A 22,484-nucleotide genomic window follows, 5' to 3' on the forward strand; every position below is an offset into this window, starting at 1 on the left:
TCTACTAAACAGGCTGCAATGATGGGCATGTTAGAGGCTGCAGATGGGCATGTTAGAGGCTGCAAATGGGCACTAAACAGGCTGCAATAATGGACACATTAGAGGCTGCAGAGTTAAAGGCTGCAGATGGGCACTAAACAGGCTGCAATAATGGGCATATTAGAGGCTGCAGATGGGCATAGATCAGGCTTGATTGATGGGCACTGGTGAGGCTGCAGATGGGCACTGATCCTTATTTTAAAATTTAAGTTTTTTTTCTGAAACTTCCCTCTTAAAGTTGAGGTGCATGTTATACGCCGATAAATACATTCTAATGTGTAATTTTTTTATATATGAAAGGTAAGCTTCAATCATACATGACTCAGACCTGGTATCTTCTATTTCTTTTCTATAGGTAAGGGTCTGGTGGATCAGATTCTTTTGGATGAACTTGGATACTCACTGACTCCGGAGTTGAACGGTAAATAAAACACATGTGGTTGATTTACTAAAGCCATAAAGACTGTACAACTTTGCAAGTTCACTTGGGTGTAAGCAACAATACTGTTTTTTTTTTTTTTCTTTGGCTGTGATTAGGTATTCATCGTAAAGTGAAGCTTTGCCTCATTTACTAAACACTGAACACTGATAAAATGCACTGTCACTGTGCTAATGGCTGATACTGGCTGGGAAGGAGTTAAAGCGGAGGTCCATCCCCCCCCCAAAAGCTGCTGATTTTTAATAGTAGGACATTTACCTGTCCAGGGATCTCTCATTGTCGGCACCCTAGCTGATTTTTCAATCAACTCTCAGGTGCTGCCACCACCATTCCTTGTAAGGAGAACAGGCAGTGAAGCCTTGCGGTTTCACAGCCGGTTACCTAGTGCACGTGCACAAAGTGCGCTGCACTTTGTGAATGACCTGGCAGCGGGGGAAGGGGGAAGGAGACCAAACTTCCGAGGGACCTCGCTGCGGCAAGGTCACTCGGAAGTGGGGGTGGGTACCTGTCAAAAACAGGTAACCACTCCCCCCCCCTCAAAAGGTGCCAAATGTGGAAGCGTGGGGGGGGGGCAAACAAACGGCGCTTCCCCTTTTGGTTGGAGCTCAGCTTTAAACATCTAGGGTGATCAAAGGATTAAATGTGTGCCTAACCAGTGTTTTTGTATACTTCGTGTGGTGCTTTTACTAAGGGATGTGATGGATTTTATTTCCTGCTTTTATAGGTAAAGAAAATCCATCACACCCCCGCTGTCAGGATGGAGCTATGTCTTGTTTACATAGGCAAAGCTCCATCCAGCCTCTCCCCTTGATGATCAGCAGGTGTCGGTGGACATTCATTGGCCGGCACCCGCTGATCAGCTTCTGCTGTAACTAGCAGAACCCCTACCTAGAAGTGCAGAATGCTGTATATATACGTGATTCTACACAGAACTGCTGCCCTGTAGCAGTAAATCTGCTATAGGTTGGTCATTAAGTAGTTAATGATGATATGGGTGCACCAATTACATCTGTTTGTCTTTTGGGTCTCTTTTCTGGTTTTGTCAGGATCACATTCCTTGAACATTGCATTTTATTCAGTTCAGAAGCTCGTTGAAGGAAATGGATCTGTAAAACTATATCTCACCAATAAACAAATGTATTTCCCTTTACCAACTGCAGCTTTCTGGCTTAAATTGTCAAAATATTTTAGTTTGTGTACGTTGCGACATCTGGAGCCACAAATGAAAAAAACATTTCTGAAAAAACATTTCTGAAAAAAAGATATATGATCTCCAGGTCATAGATTTCATTGTGATCGCAGGGCTGGGAATCATGCTGATTTGTTTATGATTGATAGAGAAAATTTGGATCTGTCACTTGATAGTGGGGAACATACAAAGATACGTATTCCTAGTCAGTGGTGGCTGGTGCTCCATTTTCTTGGGAGGGGCGGCCCCCACCCAGCCAGTCATGTGGGCTGTGGTTGCTAGTACTACATTTGGATAAAAAAAAAAACTGTAGGGGGTGTGGCTATTAGCATTGTCACTGCTGATTCTCAAGCCTGTAGCTTCTCAATTAGCACCTGGCCACACCTAGTCCTAATGTTGTGGAGATTTTATGAAGATGTATTTTAATATGTATTGTCATAGTGTCTCTCAGTGTTAGTTCTCCTGCAGCCCGCTGTAAAGAGCTGACTGGGGCAGACTGGCACTGGTTGAGATCCGTTTGGTAGTGAAAAGTTCCTTGGGATGTAGAGAAGTGTTTGCAGAGTGGGGATATGTCTGCCATCGAAGGGCCCCTGTGCGATGAACAGAACAATTGTCTGGGGGGGATGTGTTCGCTCTGCAAAGACATTATCGGTTTAGCGGTCATGTCACCCCGGTATGCCTGATCAACATATTTGGGGTGCCATGGCGTACATCTGCAGATAATCTCCCATCCACAGAGACATAGTATAGTCCGGGTATGCTTTGTTCTCTGAACAAAGAAGAATAAGGATTCACAAACAAACGGTAAAAACGGGAGTCTTTGAGTCGTTGTGGTCGGGGGCAGAGTTCATGATCTCAAGCTTGCTGTTTCTAGCTGAAGATAGCTTACAGAGACAGGGGGCGGGAGATGGTACACACTGCCCCTGCTCAGACACGCCCATAGGACTCCCCTAGTCATTGTTCATTGGTTGTTGTATAACCCTCCTGTTTGAGGGAATGCCTGTGCTTGATTGGTTGATTGTGAAACCATGAGGCGCTATTGTTTATATGAATAAGTTGGCTCCCAGGAAGGGTTCAGAGCAGATGAAGGATCGATGGAGCTAAGATGGTGATTACGTCTGTTTACTGGGGAAATGCCCAGTACGTGCCATTGCTTCAGTTGCTTCAGTTGGCTTAAGTGCGCCTGTGCCAATGACGTTGGCACATGCAAATACAGGGATATCTCCTAAACCGTGCAGGTTTAGGAGATATCCAGTGCAGCTACAGGTAAGCCTAAATATAGGCTTGCCTGTAGTTTAAAGTGGTTGTAAAGGGTTTACAACCACTTTAAAAATGCATTATACCATTATACTGAAAGGGCGTATATTAGCGCAGGTGAGATTGATTACGTTTAGCGTATAGAGAAATCTCCACAACACTACCCACTGTTTTCTGGATTGACAGCACTGCCTCTGTTACTAAACCCCTCCCACAGAGGGCTGCAGTGTCTGGGAGGGGGAGCATGTGAGACACAAATGAAGGAGGATTTGGCTCAATCAGAGAAGGTAAAGGAAGATTTTTGCTTACTTTATGAAATATATGCATCACACAGTAACTGGACTTGGGGTTTTCTGTGTGTCCTAGCCTCCAGCCAGCCTTAACCAATGCAAATAAACACAGCTCAACTGACATGGCGTGAATAAGTTTGGACACAGGTGCACTTTTAAGCTTACACCGGTGTGTTATATGATAGATAGATAGATAGATAGATAGATAGATAGATAGATAGATAGATAGATAGATAGATAGATAGATAGATAGATAGATAGATAGATAGATAGATAGATAGATAGATAGATAGATTCTGAAAAAATAACAAAATATATATACAGTTTATGAAAACTGTTTACAAAACAGTAAAGAAAATCAGGCCTAAGGCCCATGGACGACAATTAGGCTTTTATTTTAACCGTTTGCTGCCCAGCCACAGTGGTAGGGCAGCACGGGCAAGCTGGGTCATGTACATGTGGCAGACACAGCGAACTGTGGCTCCTGGTACCTGGCCGCTTTGAGTGGCAGGAGTATAATTTCATTCATAACAGCTGTGATTCCTATAGTGATGCTGTGATTGGCCCACAATTATCACATGGTATCTGGACCAATCACAGCACCCTCTACCATGTGATAATTGTCAGCCAATCACAGCATAGGAATCACAGCAGAGGAATCACAGCTGGTATGAATGTAGCTCATTCATGACAGTTCAAAACATTGCTGTTACAGTGTTCATCACTGTAACAGCGATTAAAAAAAAAAAGAATCCCTGATCCCCCCCCCCCCCCCCCAGAATAGTACAGTGTAACTATGATGACACTGAATTACTCTGATAAAAGTGAAAGCAAGTATAAAAAAGAAAAGTTAAAATAAGTTTTAAAAATGTTTAAAAAAATGTAATAAAAATATTTGTTTATTCATCTATTTATTTTTAACATACTGTCACCAGTCAGGGTCCCTGATCACCACGACACTGGTCATATGATGACATTGTACTGCTCTGCTGACAGTGGTGATCAAATACCACCAAAAGAAAGCTCTATTTGTGGGGAAAATGTGTATAAATTTCATTTGTATACAGTGTTGTATGACCACCCAATTGCCAGTTAAAATCGCACAGTGCTGAATAGCAAAAAATGGCCTGCTCATGAAGGGGGTAAAACCTTCCGGAGGTCAAGTGGTTAAAATGATAAAACATGAAGAACTGTGCATATTGCTCTGTTCTCATGTAATATCTGGTTGTTGGATAACCACACCTGTAGCGCACTACCCCCGTAGGAGCTGCTGGGTAGTTCATTCCTTTTCGCTAGTGTGGTTCTGTTACCCCCCTTCCTTGAACTAATGACACAGCAGACAGTCCAGAACAGTTAAAACATTAACTTTATTCCTTTCTCTTGATGCATGGCAGAAAAGAATGTGCAATATATACAGTCTGTATTTTCAAGATGTATGAGCTGCCTCTACATCTTTGGTTCCTGTAATGCTCTGCATATCTCCTCCCTCCTGTTTACTACTACTTCCCAACCGCACAGCACTTCCAAATTATATCGAAAGAACATTACTCTGAATAAAATTCTTAGGCTGACTGATTTGATTTCTCCAGGGTGTTATTTCTTTAAGGCCCAACTCCCTGCACAGACTTCCTTATTGACCCACACACCAATGCTCTTTGCGAGGTATTGATTCTCTAAGGCCCAAGGTCTGCACCTCCTCCTTTAAGACTCACTTGTACTCCTTGTCAACAGTCCATGCTTGCAACAGAATGTTGAACACCCAGTCTTCCTCCTGTTAGTTGTAGCAGTTTCCTCCTGTTAGACATAGCAGTTTCCTCCTGATGTCTCCTGCATTTCTCCTCCCCGCATGGCACGTTCCCCTCCCCAGAGGGGAGAGCTCCTAAGCTGCACCAGCCTCTACATGCTGTCTTCTTCTCTTACATTTCTCATTCCTCCTCTGAGCATGTGACCCACAGTTTATATAAGCTTGATAGCCCCTGCCAACTCAAATTAATGATTGGTTCAGGGTAGCCCATAAAACTATCTGCATCCTGTTTCCAAACCACCTACCCTCCAGAACCCCTCACTGGAAGAACAGGGCATCACTCTTAACAGAATACAGGTGATCACACCCCCAGTTCTACTCTGTCACTTCTCCCAACCAAATCAAACCCAACCAGGCTTAAACCAACAGGGTAATGCACTGGAAATTTCACCTAACACTAACCTTCACTAACTAGCTAGCATACACCTAAGTGGGTGGGTGCTACACACCTATAACATCAGCATTTGAAATTAAAATGTAGTAATGATAAAAACTATGTTAACAATGTAAATATTACAGAAGAAAAAATATCAATATTCTTATCTTCTTCTTTAACTTTAGCCAAAAAATATTTTCATTATATTCCCAGATCTTCAGAAAAAGCACAAGCAACATCTGATGGAGAAGACTGAGAGTCTGGTGGAGCATAGACCCCCAGGAACTACCCTGGAACCACAAAGATTCCCCATTAATGAGCGTTATGTGAACCTGATTGTAGTCTCCACTGATCAGTTCAGACGGCGTCCCCAAAATGAGCTAATACAGACTGGGGTAAAACATGAGGAATGCTTGAAGGAAACACAAACTAGACTGGAACACATTTCCCCCAACAGGCTGTTCCGATGGAACCACCAGTCACAATGTGTACCACATGCAGTAATGCTGAGCGGAGTGCCAGGCATAGGGAAGACCACACTGATGCAGAAGTTTGTCTATGACTGGGTGACTGGAAAACACTACCAGAGATTTGCTTTTACCTTCTTTTTCAGATTCCAGGACCTTAATAGACTGGGAGAGGTCAGCTTAGAGGAGATGATTCTTCAACAATATCCGCATCTAGAGTGTCAGATTGGAGATATTTTAGAAGATCCAGAGAGACTTCTGTTTATATTTGATGGCTTAGATGAAAGTGTTCACCAAATGGATTTCAGATCAAGTAAACTATCTAATTCAAAGCAGAGAACACGTTTTGGTGAGATTGTGGTCAGTTTGGTGAGGCAAAGTCTACTTAAGGGTTGCTCTGTACTGATAACCAGCCGTCCAACCAGACTGGCATCAGTTGATACTGGTGTTTTCCAGAGAATAGTGGAGATCATGGGATTTCACCATGAAGACAGATTGACCTTCTTTAATAATTTCTTTGGAAACAAGGAATTATTAGAAAAGGCTTTTCAATATGTGCAGGAGAATGACACACTGTACACTTTTTGTTATATCCCATCATACTGCTGGATCATCTGTACAGTGTTAGCAATGTGCTTCAGAGCCCAACCAACAATAACCGATCAGCTGATGATGACATTGCCCAAAACAGTGACACAACTCTTTGTGACTTTTGTCTCCAACATTCTGGCCAACCACAGCCAGAATAAAGATAGTGGTCACACTGCCCAGGAACTGCTGACATCTGTTGGGTGGATGGCAGAACATGGAGTCATGAATCACATGATTGTATTTGATGAGCGTCATCTGGAGTCATTCAATGTGAGGAATGATAAACATCTCTTTTCATGTTTCATGATGGAATCTGGTCAGCCTCCTCATGTGGATTACACATTCTTACATCTCACTCTTCAGGAGTTTTTTGCTGCTTTAGTCCATTTTATTAACTATAATCCTGACAGTTTACAGAAAACACTTGATAAAGCTGAATCTTACAAAGATGCCCGTGCTGAAATATTTCTCCGTTTCCTCTGTGGTCTCTCAGACTCTTCTACAAGATCTATGTTTAAGTCCCATGTGGGAATATTGTCTACTCCAGCTGCCAGACATATCATCACCTGGATCCAGAAGAAAACTACAGAAGAACAAAGATCTGACAAACCCATAAAAGGCAGCAGAGAACTTCCTAATGTATTCTACTATCTCCATGAAAGCAGGAATAAGGCTCTGGTGTCACAATGCATTGCATCAAAAAAAGTTGACTTTTGTAGTTTCCCCCTCAGTCCTCTGGACTGCTCTGTGCTGTCCTTTATCCTTCAATCCCACAGAGAGACAGTAGAAATAAAACTACGAGCATGTAATGTTCCGAGTGAAGGATTGAGGAAACTTATACCAGCTCTACACACCATCAAGAGTTTGAGGTAAATATTAAATCTGATTCATCACATTACATTAAATTATATTTTCAGGTGTTTTTTCTGGAGAGCTTGCTAATAATTAGCATGATTTGTTTTCTATTATATGCAGATTGTTCATATCTATTTTTGTGATTACATCAGATAATACATAAAGTAGAACTAAAGGCCAAACATTTTTTTTGAATAGAGTAAGGGAGGGTATAACCCCTGGAAGTTTTTTTTGCTATGTAACCTACTGAGGAAATTTCCCTCCACTTCCTGTCTCATAGCCAAAACAGGAAGTGAACAGAAATCCCTCAAAGGGGAAGAAGGGGGCACACCCCGAAAGCTTGTCTTGAAAATGTGGATGCTAGTGAAAATAAAAAAAAGTAATATGTACAGTAATCAATTGTATTTATTCACGCAAAACATTTATCCCAAAAGGAAAAAAAAAATGTTTGCTGTAACTGATTAAGTGTGAGCTGGCGTTTGGCTTCAATTTGTTTAGTGTTTTTTTGTTTTTTTTATCTGCTAATGTATTTACCACTACCCTGCCCCCATTTAGGATGTTTGAATGATTTATTAAGTCAGCAATATTGATCATTTAATTGATGTATGGCAGTGCTTCAAATATGAAAATAAATTATTTAATATAATTACTTTGACCAATTAATAATTCCCTAAAATTTGCTGCTCATTGCAGATATTATTTTAAGCACAAAAAGATTAAGTTAAGGAATGGACTACGAACATAAATATTAATTTACAATTAAGTCACCAACAATACATATAACAGTAAATTGATAATATAAAACAGACACCGAACTTTATATTTAACATCAAATCCCTCAATTCATCAAAATATATTTATACCAGGGAACTAGATGAGTTAAAGTGGTTGTAAATCCTCAAGGTTTTTCACCTTAATGCATTCTATGCCCCCCAGACACCCCCCTTTTTCTTACCTGAGCCCGATCTGTTCCAGCAATGTGCACAAACGCAGCGGCTCCAGCCACTGCCTCTCTCCTCACAGATTGATAGCAGCAGAGGGCACCCCAGAGGAAGAGGACCGGTGCTGCTCTGTGCAAAATGATTGCACAGAGTAGGTAAGTATAGGCATGTTTGCTATTTTTATAAAAAAGAAAAGCAAGGTTTACAACCCCTTTGATTATTTAAATTACCACCAGAAGATACCATTACCAGATATCACTAAATCTAGCAGGCAATTAAATCTGTGTTTGACTGACTTTACCCATTATTTCGCTGCAGTTGGATTCAGGAGCAGGACTCTGTCTATAAGTTGTGCCAATATGGCAATAATGTAATTATCTAATCTTTAGGGGTTATGATACCGTGAGTGGAATGCCACATCAAACCAGAAAGATTATCTAGATAACAGCACACCATAAGTTACCCTCAGAAGCAAGATGGTGTTAGATTGCTTTGGATGAATGGATATGGCCTTAAGATGGCTGATGACAAAACCCTTAAGATGGCTGGATATGAATAAAGAAGAGCAGGACCTTCAGATGTTGATATTTTCAGATTGAGCAGATCTTTCCTTCAAGATGGAGCTGATCTTATAAGATTAAGCAGATCTAAGATGGAGTCCCTCCACTCTCTCCCTGATCCCCTCCCAAAAACTGCCTTAACTAGGAGTCATCCCAGAAGTCGTGGTTTGTAAAAATGACCGACCTCTGATTGGAAGACAATATTACAGATTAACTGTTTGTTTGTACAGACAATAACTTAACTTGACCACTAGATGGGGCCATAAGACTAGAAATCCCTATATTAAGTTTTCTGGGAAGAAAAATAATTTATTGGATTAATCTTTATAGGATAAACCGGTTTTATTCTTAGAATACTCTCAATGTGTTAATTTATTTAGAGGGCATATAATCATATCCCTCCAAGGTGTTTGTGGCATTTATGATATAGTACAATAGTATATTAAATATGAAACCTTGACTAAAAAGATGTCATTTTATTCAGCGATCCACATTAAAATATAAATATACTCCTAAAATATTTTGTACACACTTTATACTATTACCATCTGACTTCTGAGAATGTATAAATTATAAAACACACATTTCTAAGGCTACTTTCACACTGGGGCAGGGGGGCCTTAGCGACACATTTTGTCCGCTAGTGGGGCACTTTTATCCCCCACTAGTGGCCAAATAAAGGGATAAAAGTGCCACTGCCGAAGCGCTGCCCATTGATTTCAATGGCAGGGGCAGTGGAGGAGCGGTGTATACCGTCCAAAAGATGCTGCATGCAGGACTTTTTCTAGCGTCCTGCAAGCACACCGCTCCAGTGTGAAAGCACTCGGGCTCTCACACTGGGGCTACAGGGGAGGTGTTTTTCAGGCGCTTTACAGGTGCTATTTTTAGCCCTTTAGCGCCTGAAAAACACCTCAGTGTGAAAGGTCTTGTTATTAAGGATTGCAATCACATATAAACATTATAATAATTGGTCCCTTTAGTCAGGGCTTTTTTTCAGGGTGAACTTGGTGGAACTCAGTTCCATCACCTCTGGCTCAGACCCTTTGGTGCCTGCTCACCACTATCACTTGTAAACACAGAAGTCTGGTTTCTGTGTTTACAAGTGACAGCTCTGCACTCTGTGTGTAACCCCCCTTAACTCTGCACTCTGTATGTAATGCAATCCTGATATTTAATGCCCCTTTAAGACCCTTCTACTGTTTGTTAACTATGATAACACCCACTATTTGATGTGATTTGGAGGGTGTGTTTGAGGGGGGGGGGGGGGGGTCCTGGTTGAATTCCAGCATCTATTGTTTGAGAAAAAAAGCCCTGCCTTTAGTTTATATGATATCTTGTATAGATGTACTGTATATAAATTGAAAAGTGTCCTAATATTTTAAAGTTATTATTTGTGATAGAATCCATGAACTTTGAATTATTTTGTTCTAATAGTGAAATATAGACAGTTCTACTGTCATCTGTAGAAAGATTTCAGGAAGTTCATTCTTTTAATTAACTCTTGTGTACCTGCGGGTGGGTGCAGCGGAGTGCGGTGGCAGTAACACATGCTTGGTCCAAATGCAATAGAAAGAACAAAGTATAACAGTTGTGAACAGATAAAAACCATGCTAGGAGCCCAAAGAATGTAACAATAGAAAGCAGCTGCCACAATACCTTAATACATGGTATACATAAATTGTAAAACAATAGTGTATAAATGTAAACATTAATTATATGCATATAAGTGTGAACAAATAATAAAACAAAGAGTCCCAATTAAGAGTCAGAAAATAGTTTGAGCAATCTTCTCTATATATGACAGAAGTAAAAGGTTTTCCCAAAACCAAGATGGCCACGGTTGATTCACACATGTGCAGTGGCATGTGTTCTGGCTCTGGCCTATGTGTTTCGTCATATGTGATGTCACATATGACATGGAGTAGTTGGAGTAATGAAGTAGTTGAAACTCTTCAATGCCAGAGTAATTCTCTTTTAAAACCTTCCAGTGTTTCTTAACCACTTCAGCCCCGGACCATTATGCTGCCTAAGGACCAGAGGACTTTTTCCAATTTGGCACTGCGTGGCTTTAACTGCTAATTGCGCGGTAATGCAATGCTGTACCCAAACGAAATTTGCATCCTTTTCTTCCCACAAATAGAGCTTTCTTTTGATGGTATTTGATCACCTCTGCGGTTTTTATTTTTTGCGCTATAAACGGAAAAATACCAAAAATTTTGAAAAAAAAAAGTGATATTTTCTACTTTTTGTTATAAAAAAATCCAATAAACTCAATTTTAGTCATACATTTAGGCCAAAATGTATTTGGACACATGTCTTTGGTAAAAAAAATGTCAATAAGCGTATATTTATTGGTTTGCGCAAAAGTTATAGCGTCTACAAGCTAGGGTACATTTTCTGGAATTTACACAGCTTTTAGTTTATGACTGCCTATGTCATTTCTTGAGGTGCTAAAATGGCAGGGCAGTACAACCCCCCCCAAATGACCCCATTTTGGAAAGTAGACACCCCAAGGAAATTGCGGAGAGGCATGTTGAGCCCATTGAATATTAATTTTTTTTGTCCCAAGTGATTGAATAATGACAAAAAAAAAATTACAAAAAGTTGTCACTAAATAATATATTGCTCACACAGGCCATGGGCATATGTGGAATTGCACCCCAAAATACATTCAGCTGCTTCTCCTGAGTACGGGGATACCACATGTGTGGGACTTTTTGGGAGCCTAGCCGCGTACGGGGCCCCGAAATCCAATCACCGCCTTCAGGATTTCTAAGGGCGTAAATTTTTGATTTCACTCCTCACTACCTATCACAGTTTTGAAGGCCATAAAATGCCCAGATGGCACAACCCCCCCCCCCAAATGACCCCATTTTGGAAAGTAGACACCCCAAGTTATTTGCTGAGAGGCATGGTGAGTATTTTGCAAATAGCTTGGGGTGTCTACTTTCCAAAATGGGGTAATTTGGGGGGGTTTTGTGCCACCTGGGCATTCCATGGCCTCCAAAACTGTGATAGGCAGTGAAGAGTGAAATCAAAAATTTACGCCCTTAGAAAGCCTGAAGGCAGTGCTTGGTTTTCGGGGTCCCGTACGCGGCTAGGCTCCCAAAAAGTCTCACACATGTGGTATCCCCGTACTCAGGAGAAACAACAGAATGTATTTTGGGGTGTAATTTCACATATTCCCATGGCATGTTTGAGCGATATATCATTTAGTGACAACTTTGTGCAAAAAAAAAAAAAAAAAATTGTCTCTTTCCCGCAACTTGTGTCACAATATAAAATATTTCATGGACTCGACATGCCTCTCAGCAAATAGCTTGGGGTGTCTACTTTCCAAAATGGGGTAATTTGGGGGGGGTTTTAACTGTCCTGGCATTTTATGCACAACATTTAGAAGCTTATGTCATACATCACCCACTCTTCTAACCACTTGAAGACAAAGCCCTTTCTGACACTTTTTGTTTACATGAAAAAATTATTTTTTTTTGCAAGAAAGTTACTTTGGGGGGGCGTGGCTTGGAGCCGAATGAGAATGGCTGCCTGATCTCCTCGCTCTGTCCCACGGAGGTCCTGCAAGCTGCCTAAAGGAGCCCTAATCTGCCGTTAACATGGGGAAACCGAAGGACAAAACATCCCAGTCCCGGTCCCGATCCCCCAGGGGCCTGGATCCGCTCTCCGGACACAACATACCGGAAATCTTCCGGCCGCGATCACGCGAGGCCCCGGCTTCATCTCCGGCCTACTCCGGAACACGGGCCTCAAGCCTCAGCCCTGCCAGGAGAAGCTCACAGCGTGCAGAGAGCCCATCTACTACCCGACCACTTACCATGAATGATCTCAGGTCGGTGGCCACAGATATAAAAGACTCTTTTGCTGCTGCCTTTACAGATCTCAGGAGGGAGATTCAATCGATGCACATGAGAATTGATGACCTAGAAACAACCACTACCCGCCATGATGCTGCCTTACAACAGCTAAAGCATTCGTCCCAGACTTACAACAGCCAGCTCAGAGATGTACACAGACATATGGAGGATCTGGACAATCGCGGACGCCGCCATAATGTAAGGGTAAGAGGCATACCTGAGTCCATTGAGCAGAATCACATTATACAGGTCACAATCCAGATTTTCAATGACTTACTGGGAAGACCCCCCGAGACTCCCATTGAATATGAGCATCTACACAGAGCTCTCAAACCCAGAGGTAGAGACTCAGACCCCCCCAGAGACGTGATATGCTGCCTAGTAAATTTCAGATTAAAGGAAGACATACTAAGAAGAGCCAGAGAGTGCCGCAGCTTAATGTACCAGGGTGCTGAAATCAAGATTTTTCAAGATCTGTCCCCCATAACCCTACAAAACAGAAGAGACTTACGCCCGTTGCTCGACCTACTGCGCCAAAAAGGGATCCAATATCGCTGGAAATTTCCCTTCTGCCTGTCTGCAACAAATGCTGGACGCACTGCCAATCTGAAAGTTCCGGAAGATCTCAGGGGGTTCTGCAATACTCTGCAGATACCATTCATCGAACTCCCGGACTGGTATAGAGATTTTCGCTCCCCCCAGCTCCAAAGAACCAACTCCATGGAAACTATCCCGGTGAGAGATGAATTCCACATTAGAAGACGCAGATCTTCCTCTCCAAGGCCATTTCCTCAGAGGGATCAGCTGGACAGAGACCGACAGAGCCCAACAGCGTCCCCAGCTCACAGGCGGGCTCGGCCAGATCAGCCTTAATCAATCCTGTCCAAATGTTTGAAAACAGTACAACTCATATTCAGAGGTGCAGTTTCTCTTAGGTCGCCACCCCAACCCTAGTTCCAGGACCATAGCATCAGGACAGAACAGCAATCCGATCGACACTTGAAATCCACCTGACAGCGGCATACCTTAAACCGGACCCGAACTGGATCCACCAGATACAGACAGATAACAATACACTCCTACAAGCTTAGGAATCCATGAAGACCCCGCGCTACACACCTCCACATCAACTCAACTCCAGAACATTCTCCCCTGGGAAACATCCCTCATCCACAGACTCCAACAGAACTCAACCCACTCTCCTAAGCAGCAAAACCTGAGCTGCATACATCATCAGTGGATTTCTGTCTGGCTGAACAACAGGCCACCACACAAGCCACCAACATCCTCACTCAACTGCCAGCCTTTACTGAGTCCAGGAATGACAGCTCGAGATGGTCCCCCCCTTCAATATGGTGTCATCCACCACAGCCCACTACACCACTTGGGCATCCCCCCACCATTCCCCCCTCTCCCCCCCTCCCCCCTTCCCCCCACTTCCCTACCCACCCCAACCCCCCCTCTTTTCAGGTACCTTCTTCAGAATGAAGACGACGCAACAAAGAGTTGAACTGAACTTTTTTTTTTTTTTCTCGTCTCTTTCTGTTTTTTTCCCCTTTTTCTTTTTATCCCTTCAACTTTATTTACTGCTTTTGAACATGCTTATGCTGAATGTTTTGATTTATTTATAGGGAAGAAGAGGGGCTCATCCCGCATGGATAAGGGCTCTTTCCCCTCCTGACACACTCCTACTCGCTTTACATTTGCCAGGGACATCCATGGGGGATGAGCTTCCTAATAATGGGCAGGTTATATTAAACCAACCACTCTAGGGCCACAGCCGCTGAGCTCTGTACAGTCAATTAGACACCTACTAAAGACCACCTCATACCTAATTTACCGCTAAATTTTGCTAGGAACTACCATAGACCGCTCTGGGAATGAGCAACTGCTCGAGGTACAGCCCTATCCTAACTCGGTGTCAAGACCACACTTAGACTAATCCTTACACGTAAGCATCGATGGATCCTTACTTATTTCCCCCCCATAGTCAAATGCCCCCCCAATTTATAGTGAGCTAGCCTCTTAGAGTCTGCGCCATCTCACGCCCCCATATAGCCTCAATACTTACCACAAGCTCATAATTTGCACTAAACCCAACCTATCCTTAAGATTATTGCTGCTACTAGTATCAGTATTATTTCTAAGATATATCTATAGATGGTCTAGCAACGCCACTCTTCCTGAGCCTTTGTACCTGCTGTTCAGGTGGCGACCTCCACATGTTTCCGAACGTAGCTAGTTTATTTCTAGGACCACAGTTTAAGGTTCAATGTACCAAATGCCTATATTTCTGTTTATTGATTGTTTTTGCTTTCACATCATCAATCTGAGATCTTTAACCACATTCTCTCCCGTTGATACATAAGCAGGCTCCCTCCTTACAAGTCGAATAGACCCGGGATGACCTCCCACGGACAGAACGTCTCTCGAACCTTTATTCGAGCACCTTCCACTCCTCCACATAACAGGACAGTGACTATCCTAGTTGACCCACACCGGACGTTTCAACCCATAACAGGGTAAGGTAGCCGGACTACGTTTACCTCCGGTAAGTACATCTTACTCCCCGTTACTAAACCCCACTTGACTAACCCCCCCTCCTTTCTCCTATCTCTCCCCCCCTTTCTATACGTTCTCTTCCCCCCCCTCCCCCCTCCCCCTTTACATATCTGGGCCTCTCTCCCTCCCTAGTCTCCATCGTAGCATTTCCCACTATAAAGCTTAAATACCTTTGAAGAGCGTACATCTCTCCACAGATTACTCTCACCCACATCGGCCACATCGGCAAATTGCACCCCCTCCCCGTACCTAATATACCAACTAGACTATACCCAACGATCATGGACCCCCTACACTCTACTACGCAACACAACACGCTCAAAGTAGTCTCTCAAAATGTCAAAGGACTAAACATCCCTGAGAAGCGTAGTCAAATCCTCAGCATGATGAGTAAATTAAAAGCAGATGTGGTGTTTCTGCAAGAAACCCACTTTCGCACGAACAATACCCCCAAACTGGCAAGCCGCAGGTACCCTACCTCCTTCCATGCCACGAACCCTCTAGCCAAAACAAAAGGGGTTACAATTTTGCTTTCTAAAAATCTTCCATGGCAACTGATAGATTCCCTAGTAGACCCAGAAGGCCGCTATATATTTCTGAAGGGAACCATCCACAATCGGATGGTCACTTTAGCAAACATATACAGCCCCAATACTGCCCAGGTCAGCTTCTTCCGTTCCATCGCAACCATCCTTGCAGGCTTTCAAGCGGGGACTACAATTCTTGGAGGTGACTTTAATGTGACACTTCAGCCTATCCTAGATTCCTCATCGGGGTCTTCCACCCTTCCTTACAGAGCACTGAGACAAATTAAAATACAAATACAGGAACTTCTTTTACACGACACATGGCGTACCTTACACCCGAATGGGAAAGATTACTCCTTTTTCTCCGCACCTCACAATAGGTACTCTAGGCTTGATTACCTCTTCCTCTCCCAAAAAGATCTCCCCTTCCTAAAGTCTGCTACCATTGAACCCCTACTCATCTCAGATCATCACCCGATCACCCTCTCCCTTTCCTTCCCGGAAAGAAACTTGGTCACAAAGATATGGCGTCTTGACCCAACTCTCCTCACTTCAGAAATTGACACTAACCACATCCGCACCAGCCTAAGCAACTACTTCAGGGAAAATGACAACTCCGACACAGCACCCCTGTCCCTCTGGGAGGCACATAAGTGCGTCATCCGAGGAGAATTTCTCACACTTCAGGCCAACCGGAAAAAAACACAACAAATAACCTTATGGGAACTCACCAACAAAATAAAGAGACTAGAATTACTTCACAAGCAGTCTCAATCACAAGACACATACCTAGAACTTACTCAAACCAGGAAACTTCTGTTGGAAGCCCTCAACCGTAAAACCAGACGCAAATTTATGTTAAACCAAAAGCTATTTTATGAACAGGGGAACAAGTGCGGGAAGCTACTAGCCAGAGCGATACAATCTAAAAAAGCTAGCACCAACATTCACACCATTAAAGACCCTTCAGGTAACTCAAGCTCAAACTCCGCAGACATAGCATCTCAATTTGAACGCTACTACACAGAACTTTATAACATTCCACAGCAACCCGAAACAACCGTAGGCCAAACCTCTAGAAAAGCCATTATCACAGACTTCCTCAAAAAATTCAGCCCCAAATCCATACCCCGGGAAGAGGCTCGCGATCTGGACAACCCCATATACGAAGAGGAACTTAAGAGAGCGATTAAACAACTAAAAGCAGACAAAAGCCCAGGCCCCGACGGCTTTTCAGCACCATATTATAAGACCTTTATAGACATACTATCAGCCCCTTTCCTAAAGACTTTCAACTCCTTAACCTCATCAAATTTACCTTTTCACAGACTGCTTGAAGCGCATATCACGGTCATCCCGAAGGAGGGGAAGGATGCCACTTCAGTCACTAGTTATAGACCAATCTCCCTACTCAACGTAGATATTAAATTATTCGCAAAAATCCTAGCAAACCGACTCCTTCCCCTCCTTCCTACAATAATAGGGAAAGACCAGGTTGGATTTGTTCCTGGCAGAGAGGCCAGGGACAACACCATTAAGGCAATTAACTTAAACCATTGGCTAACTTCCCAAAAACAAAGAGGCTTCTTTCTATCCCTGGATGCTGAGAAGGCATTTGACAGGCTGGCCTGGGACTACCTGGGAGCGGTTTTACGCCACCTAGGTCTGCAGAACCGAATGTTCAACCTAATTATGTCCCTATACACCACACCAACAGCAAGAGTCAAAGTCAACGGCCACCTGTCAGACGCCTTCTCCATCCGGAATGGAACGAGACAAGGATGTCCATTGTCCCCTATCCTTTTTATCTTAACTCTAGAACCCCTACTACGCTGCCTACGATCGAACGAGAACATCAAGGGTATTCCCATTGCAGGACGTATGTATAAAATAGCGGCTTTTGCCGATGATATTTTGCTATTTCTAAGTGACCCACTTACCTCGATCCCAAACCTCCTCAGAGATTTTGACCTATTTCGGCAAATATCCAACCTAAAGATTAACTTCTCAAAATCCCATGCCCTCAACATTTCCCTCCCGGAAGACCTAGTATCCCAATGCCAAGATAATTTTCCCTTTGTCTGGAAACAAAACGCCATCACTTATCTGGGAATCCAATTGACCTGTCGGACTTGTACACTAAAAACTTCACCCCGCTGATTCGCACAATCTCCGAGGACCTTCGCAGATGGGACAAACCCCACTTTTCTTGGTTCGGCCGCGCGGCCATCCTAAAGATGAATGTGCTCCCACGTGTCCTATATCTGCTACAAACAATACCCATCAAACTCCCTGCAGCCTTCTTTCACACGATCAAACAACAATCTCTGAAGTTTCTTTGGAAACACAAGCGTCCTAGGATAAGCTACTCCCAACTCTCGAAACCCAAAAACAAAGGGGGTATTGGGCTACCAGATTTACAGAATTATTCCAGAGCTTGCCATCTGGGAAGAATTGTAGACTGGGCAGTACACGAAGGGGTTAAAGACTGGGTGAGACTAGAAGGCTTGTTCTCTCACTTGCCCATTAGAAGCACCCCATGGATTCTCCAATGCCACATTCCCAAAACCCTAAAAGAACACCCCCTAATAGAGGCTACCCTCAGAAGCTTTAGGGAAGTATGTAAAAAATTCCAAATCTCCTCTAACCCAGGGCCCCTTACGCCTATCCGCCTTAACCCAGCCTTTGTCCCGGGGATGCCCGATAACTTCCTTAAAGATACTTGGCCACACAAAGACATACTAGCCCAACACTTCTTTAGAGATGGTAATTTCATAAACCGTGAGGCACTTCCCATAAATACAGGGGGCGAACCCTTCCCGCTATGGACTTACTTCCAGATTCGCCATTTTCTTGCAACAACACACCGAAAAACGTCTGTATCTAGAAACGTAACCCCATTTGAAAACTTATGCTCCCAAACCACACCGCAACAGCACTTGATTGCAAATACCCACTCCATGCTCTTTGCCCTAACTTCCCCCAAAGATACCAAAGCTTGCCAGGCATGGGAAAGGGAACTTCAAATAGACCTAACGGAAGAGAACTGGGAACAAATTTTCACAATAGCACACAAGGGCTCCCTCAATGTCACGATACAAGAGAATAATTACAAAACCCTATCCCGTTGGTACCGTACACCTGAACTACTAAACAAATTTAATCCTGATACGTCAAACAAATGTTGGAGATGCCTCAATGATATAGGCACATTTTTACACATCTGGTGGTCCTGCCCTCTTCTCCAGACTTTCTGGAAACAGGTTCATGACATCACGTCCCAGGTAACCACATACCCCCAGGACTATACTCCTACCAGACTCATTTTACACCATTCCTCCACTTCAGCCCACACATACAGAAAGTCTCTGGGAATGCATATGATCAACGCAGCCAAATTATGCATCTCAGCCAAATGGAGATCCCCCTGTAGCCCAACTATGTCTGAATGGTATTCCCATGTGGACAAAATCGCTGAAATGGAGGAATTAATCCACATTGCAAAAGATACACCTTCAAAATACTCCAGAACGTGGGCTTGTTGGACCCACTTCTGCACCACAGAGAGATATTCCTCCATTATGAAGACAAACCGTCCCGAAGTCTCCCACAACGACTGATCGAAATAAGCCAAAAACCCCCTTGAGTCATACACCTACCCGTCAAAACTCGCTGTTTCGCTCACTCCTGCTTTTATGTGGATCCCGGGGGGAACCCCCCCTTCAGACAGGGATCCACGCACGAGAACGTCCATGCTCTTGAAGCCCGGTGGAGACTGGGGAGGGAACACCCCGGTTTCTTACCCCCCCACCTACTCCTATCTTCCACTTCATCCCTCAATCCCATTCACGTCTATGTTTATCTCCCTCTCTATTCCCTTACCCCAACTGAACTGACGACGACAATCATCTACTTACTCCCATGACTAACCTAACTCCGTGGTATAATTCGCCATCAAATCCTCACTTTTCAAAAATCGACGAGACTAACTTACCATACAGACAGACCCCACGTTTCAAGCCCGACACATCCACTCGTGTTCAGGAACAAACATATGGACTCATAGCTGACTACACTCGTCCATTTCCTCAACTAGCCCCTAAATTCTGAAATCACATTCAAGGTGATACTCCCGCCCAAGATGGTTCCTGATCTCAGATGATGAGGTAAACCTCGAGTTCGAGGCTTTCTTATTCTGTTAGACGTCTGTTTGACTTACAGTTGAATACATAACCGACTCGCTTCACTGTAGTGAAATAAGTCATGTTAATAAGAACCATGTTGTCTATCCACCTATTGTTTGTAAAAACTGTGTAACATCATTTGTTCACAATAAAAACATTTATGGAAAAAAAAAAGAAAGTTACTTTGAACCCCCAAACATTATATATTTTTTTAAAGCAAATGCCCTACAGATTAAAATGGTGGGTGTTTCATTTTTTTTTTTTCACACAGTATTTGCGCAGCGATTTTTCAAACGCATTTTTTAGGGAAAAAACACACTTTTTTACATTTTAATGCACTAAAACACACTATATTGCCCAAATGTTTGATGAAATAAAAAAGATGATCCTAGGCCGAGTACATGGATACCAAACATGACATGCTTTAAAATTGCGCACAAACGTGCAGTGGCGACAAACTAAATACATTTTTAAAAGCCTTTAAAAGCCTTTACAGGTTACCACTTTAGATTTACAGAGGAGGTCTACTGCTAAAATTACTGCCCTCAATCTGACGTTCGCGGTGACACCTCACATGCATGGTGCAATTGCTGTTTACATTTGACGCCAGACCGACGCTTGCGTTCACCTTTGCGCGAGAGCAGGGGGGGGACAGGGGTGCTTTTTTTTTTTCTTTATTATTTTTTTGCTTTTTTATCTTATTTTTAAACTGTTCCTTTCATTTTTTTTTTTTTAATCATTTTTATTGTTATCTCAGGGAATGTAAATATCCCCCATGATAGCAATAGGTAGTGACAGGTACTCTTTTTTGAAAAAATTGGGGTCTATTAGACCTTAGATTTCTCCTCTGCCCTCAAAGCATCTGACCACACCAAGATCGGTGTGATAAAATGCTTTCCCAATTTCCCAATGGCGCTGTTTACATCTGGCGAAATCTAAGTCATGAAATGCTCGTAGCTTCCAGTTTCTTAGGCCATAGAGATGTTTGGAGCCACTCTGGTCTCTGATCAGCTCTATGGTCAGCTGGCTGAATCACCGGCTGCATTCTCAGGTTCCCTGTTGAGACAGAAGAGCCAGAGAAAAACACGGAAGACGGTGGTAGGGGGGCATTCCCTCCCACTGCTTGTAAAAGCAGTCTAGAGGCTAATTAGCCACTAGGATTGCTTTTACATGAAAACCGACCGCTGGCTGAAAAGAATGATACTAAGATGATACCTAAACCTGCAGGCATCATTCTGGTATAACCACTCAAAGTTGTGAATGGCGTACCTGAAGACAAAAAAAGGTTAACAATAAAACACAGTAAATGGTAAAGTATAAAAAATTGCAAACCTGAAAAGCAAACATGATAAAACATAATAACAATAAAACATTGCAGAATAGAATACAATAAAAAAGAGCAGAACAATAGAGAGAGAATAGAGAGAGAGAGAACAATAAAACGACAACTATTTTTTTTTATTTTATATATATATATATATATATATATATATATATATATATATATATATATATATATATAATATATATATATATATATATATATATATATATATATATTTTTTACACTTTTTTTTGTAACTAACTTTTATAACTGTAACCGGTTCCAGGTTCGGGTCTCTCAAAATGCGATGGCATCTTGGGAGACCCTGTGAAAGTGTGCCTAGTCTGTGCAATGCTGTACCCTATGCTAATACGCAACTAGTGAATGGTAGCATTCAAAACATTCACCAATGCAAAGACCAGGATTACCAGGACAGGAGGGACAATAATAGCGGGTGTCACGCCTATATCCGCGCTTGCTGCAGACCCAACATCTTTTTTGGGGGGATTCGCTGGGTAGGGGTACTCGGGAGGACATAAAGAAAATGCCTCTCATGCAGCCGACTGCATTTGGTTGGGGATGTGAATGGGGGAATTACGGGCACTGCAGAAGTGGTGGGTTCCCAATTAGGATTGGCAAATGCAGCAGGAAGGGCATTATGGGCACGACGGGCCTGTTTGTCTTCTTCTTGGTGGCAGCGGGACACTACTTGTGCTTGCCACCTCACCAGCTGGAACTGCATTTATGGGACTCGCCACGTCACCAAGTGTTACTGCAGTGCTGGTTTGACTACGACCAGGGTGTACTAGGCCACTGGTGCTTGCCAGTTCACCAAAACGCTGCCAAAAAAACTGTTAGCAATTGCAGGGATCAGGCCTGACTCTGCGAACGCTGCAGTTATGCGTTTAATGTTTTGTAAGTGACAGTGATCGATCGATACTGCACTTGGGTGGGCTGGGCTGGGCCGGGCGGAGGGGCAAAACGCAGGTGCTAGCAGGTATCTGGGCTGATTCCGCTAACACTGCGTTTTTGTGAACTCTAAACTGCTGGGGACGCTAGTATAGATCTGATCAGATCAGATATTGATCCGATCAGATACTATACCACTAAGGGAGGTGTACAGTGCGTGCGTGGGTGTTAGCGGTATTGGCGCTAACCTGACGCTGCCTGGGGCTGGTGCTTGCCAGTTCACCAAAATGCTACCAAAAAA

The 22,484-nt window shown here is 43.1% G+C and overlaps 1 protein-coding gene across 1 annotated transcript in view; it reads left to right on the plus strand.

Moving 5' to 3' along the window:
• The window catches only part of LOC141116581 (NACHT, LRR and PYD domains-containing protein 3-like), a 176,248-nt gene that overhangs the window by 53,046 nt on the left and 100,718 nt on the right, over positions 1–22,484 (plus strand). Inside the window, exons 5-6 of the mRNA XM_073608975.1 lie at positions 395–460; positions 5,608–7,321. Coding sequence (XP_073465076.1) covers positions 395–460; positions 5,608–7,321 — 1,780 coding nt within the window. The remainder of the gene's footprint in view (positions 1–394; positions 461–5,607; positions 7,322–22,484) is intronic.

This window comes from Aquarana catesbeiana, linkage group LG13 (genome assembly GCF_042186555.1).
Source record: "Aquarana catesbeiana isolate 2022-GZ linkage group LG13, ASM4218655v1, whole genome shotgun sequence".
Classification (NCBI taxonomy): Eukaryota; Metazoa; Chordata; class Amphibia; order Anura; family Ranidae; genus Aquarana; species Aquarana catesbeiana.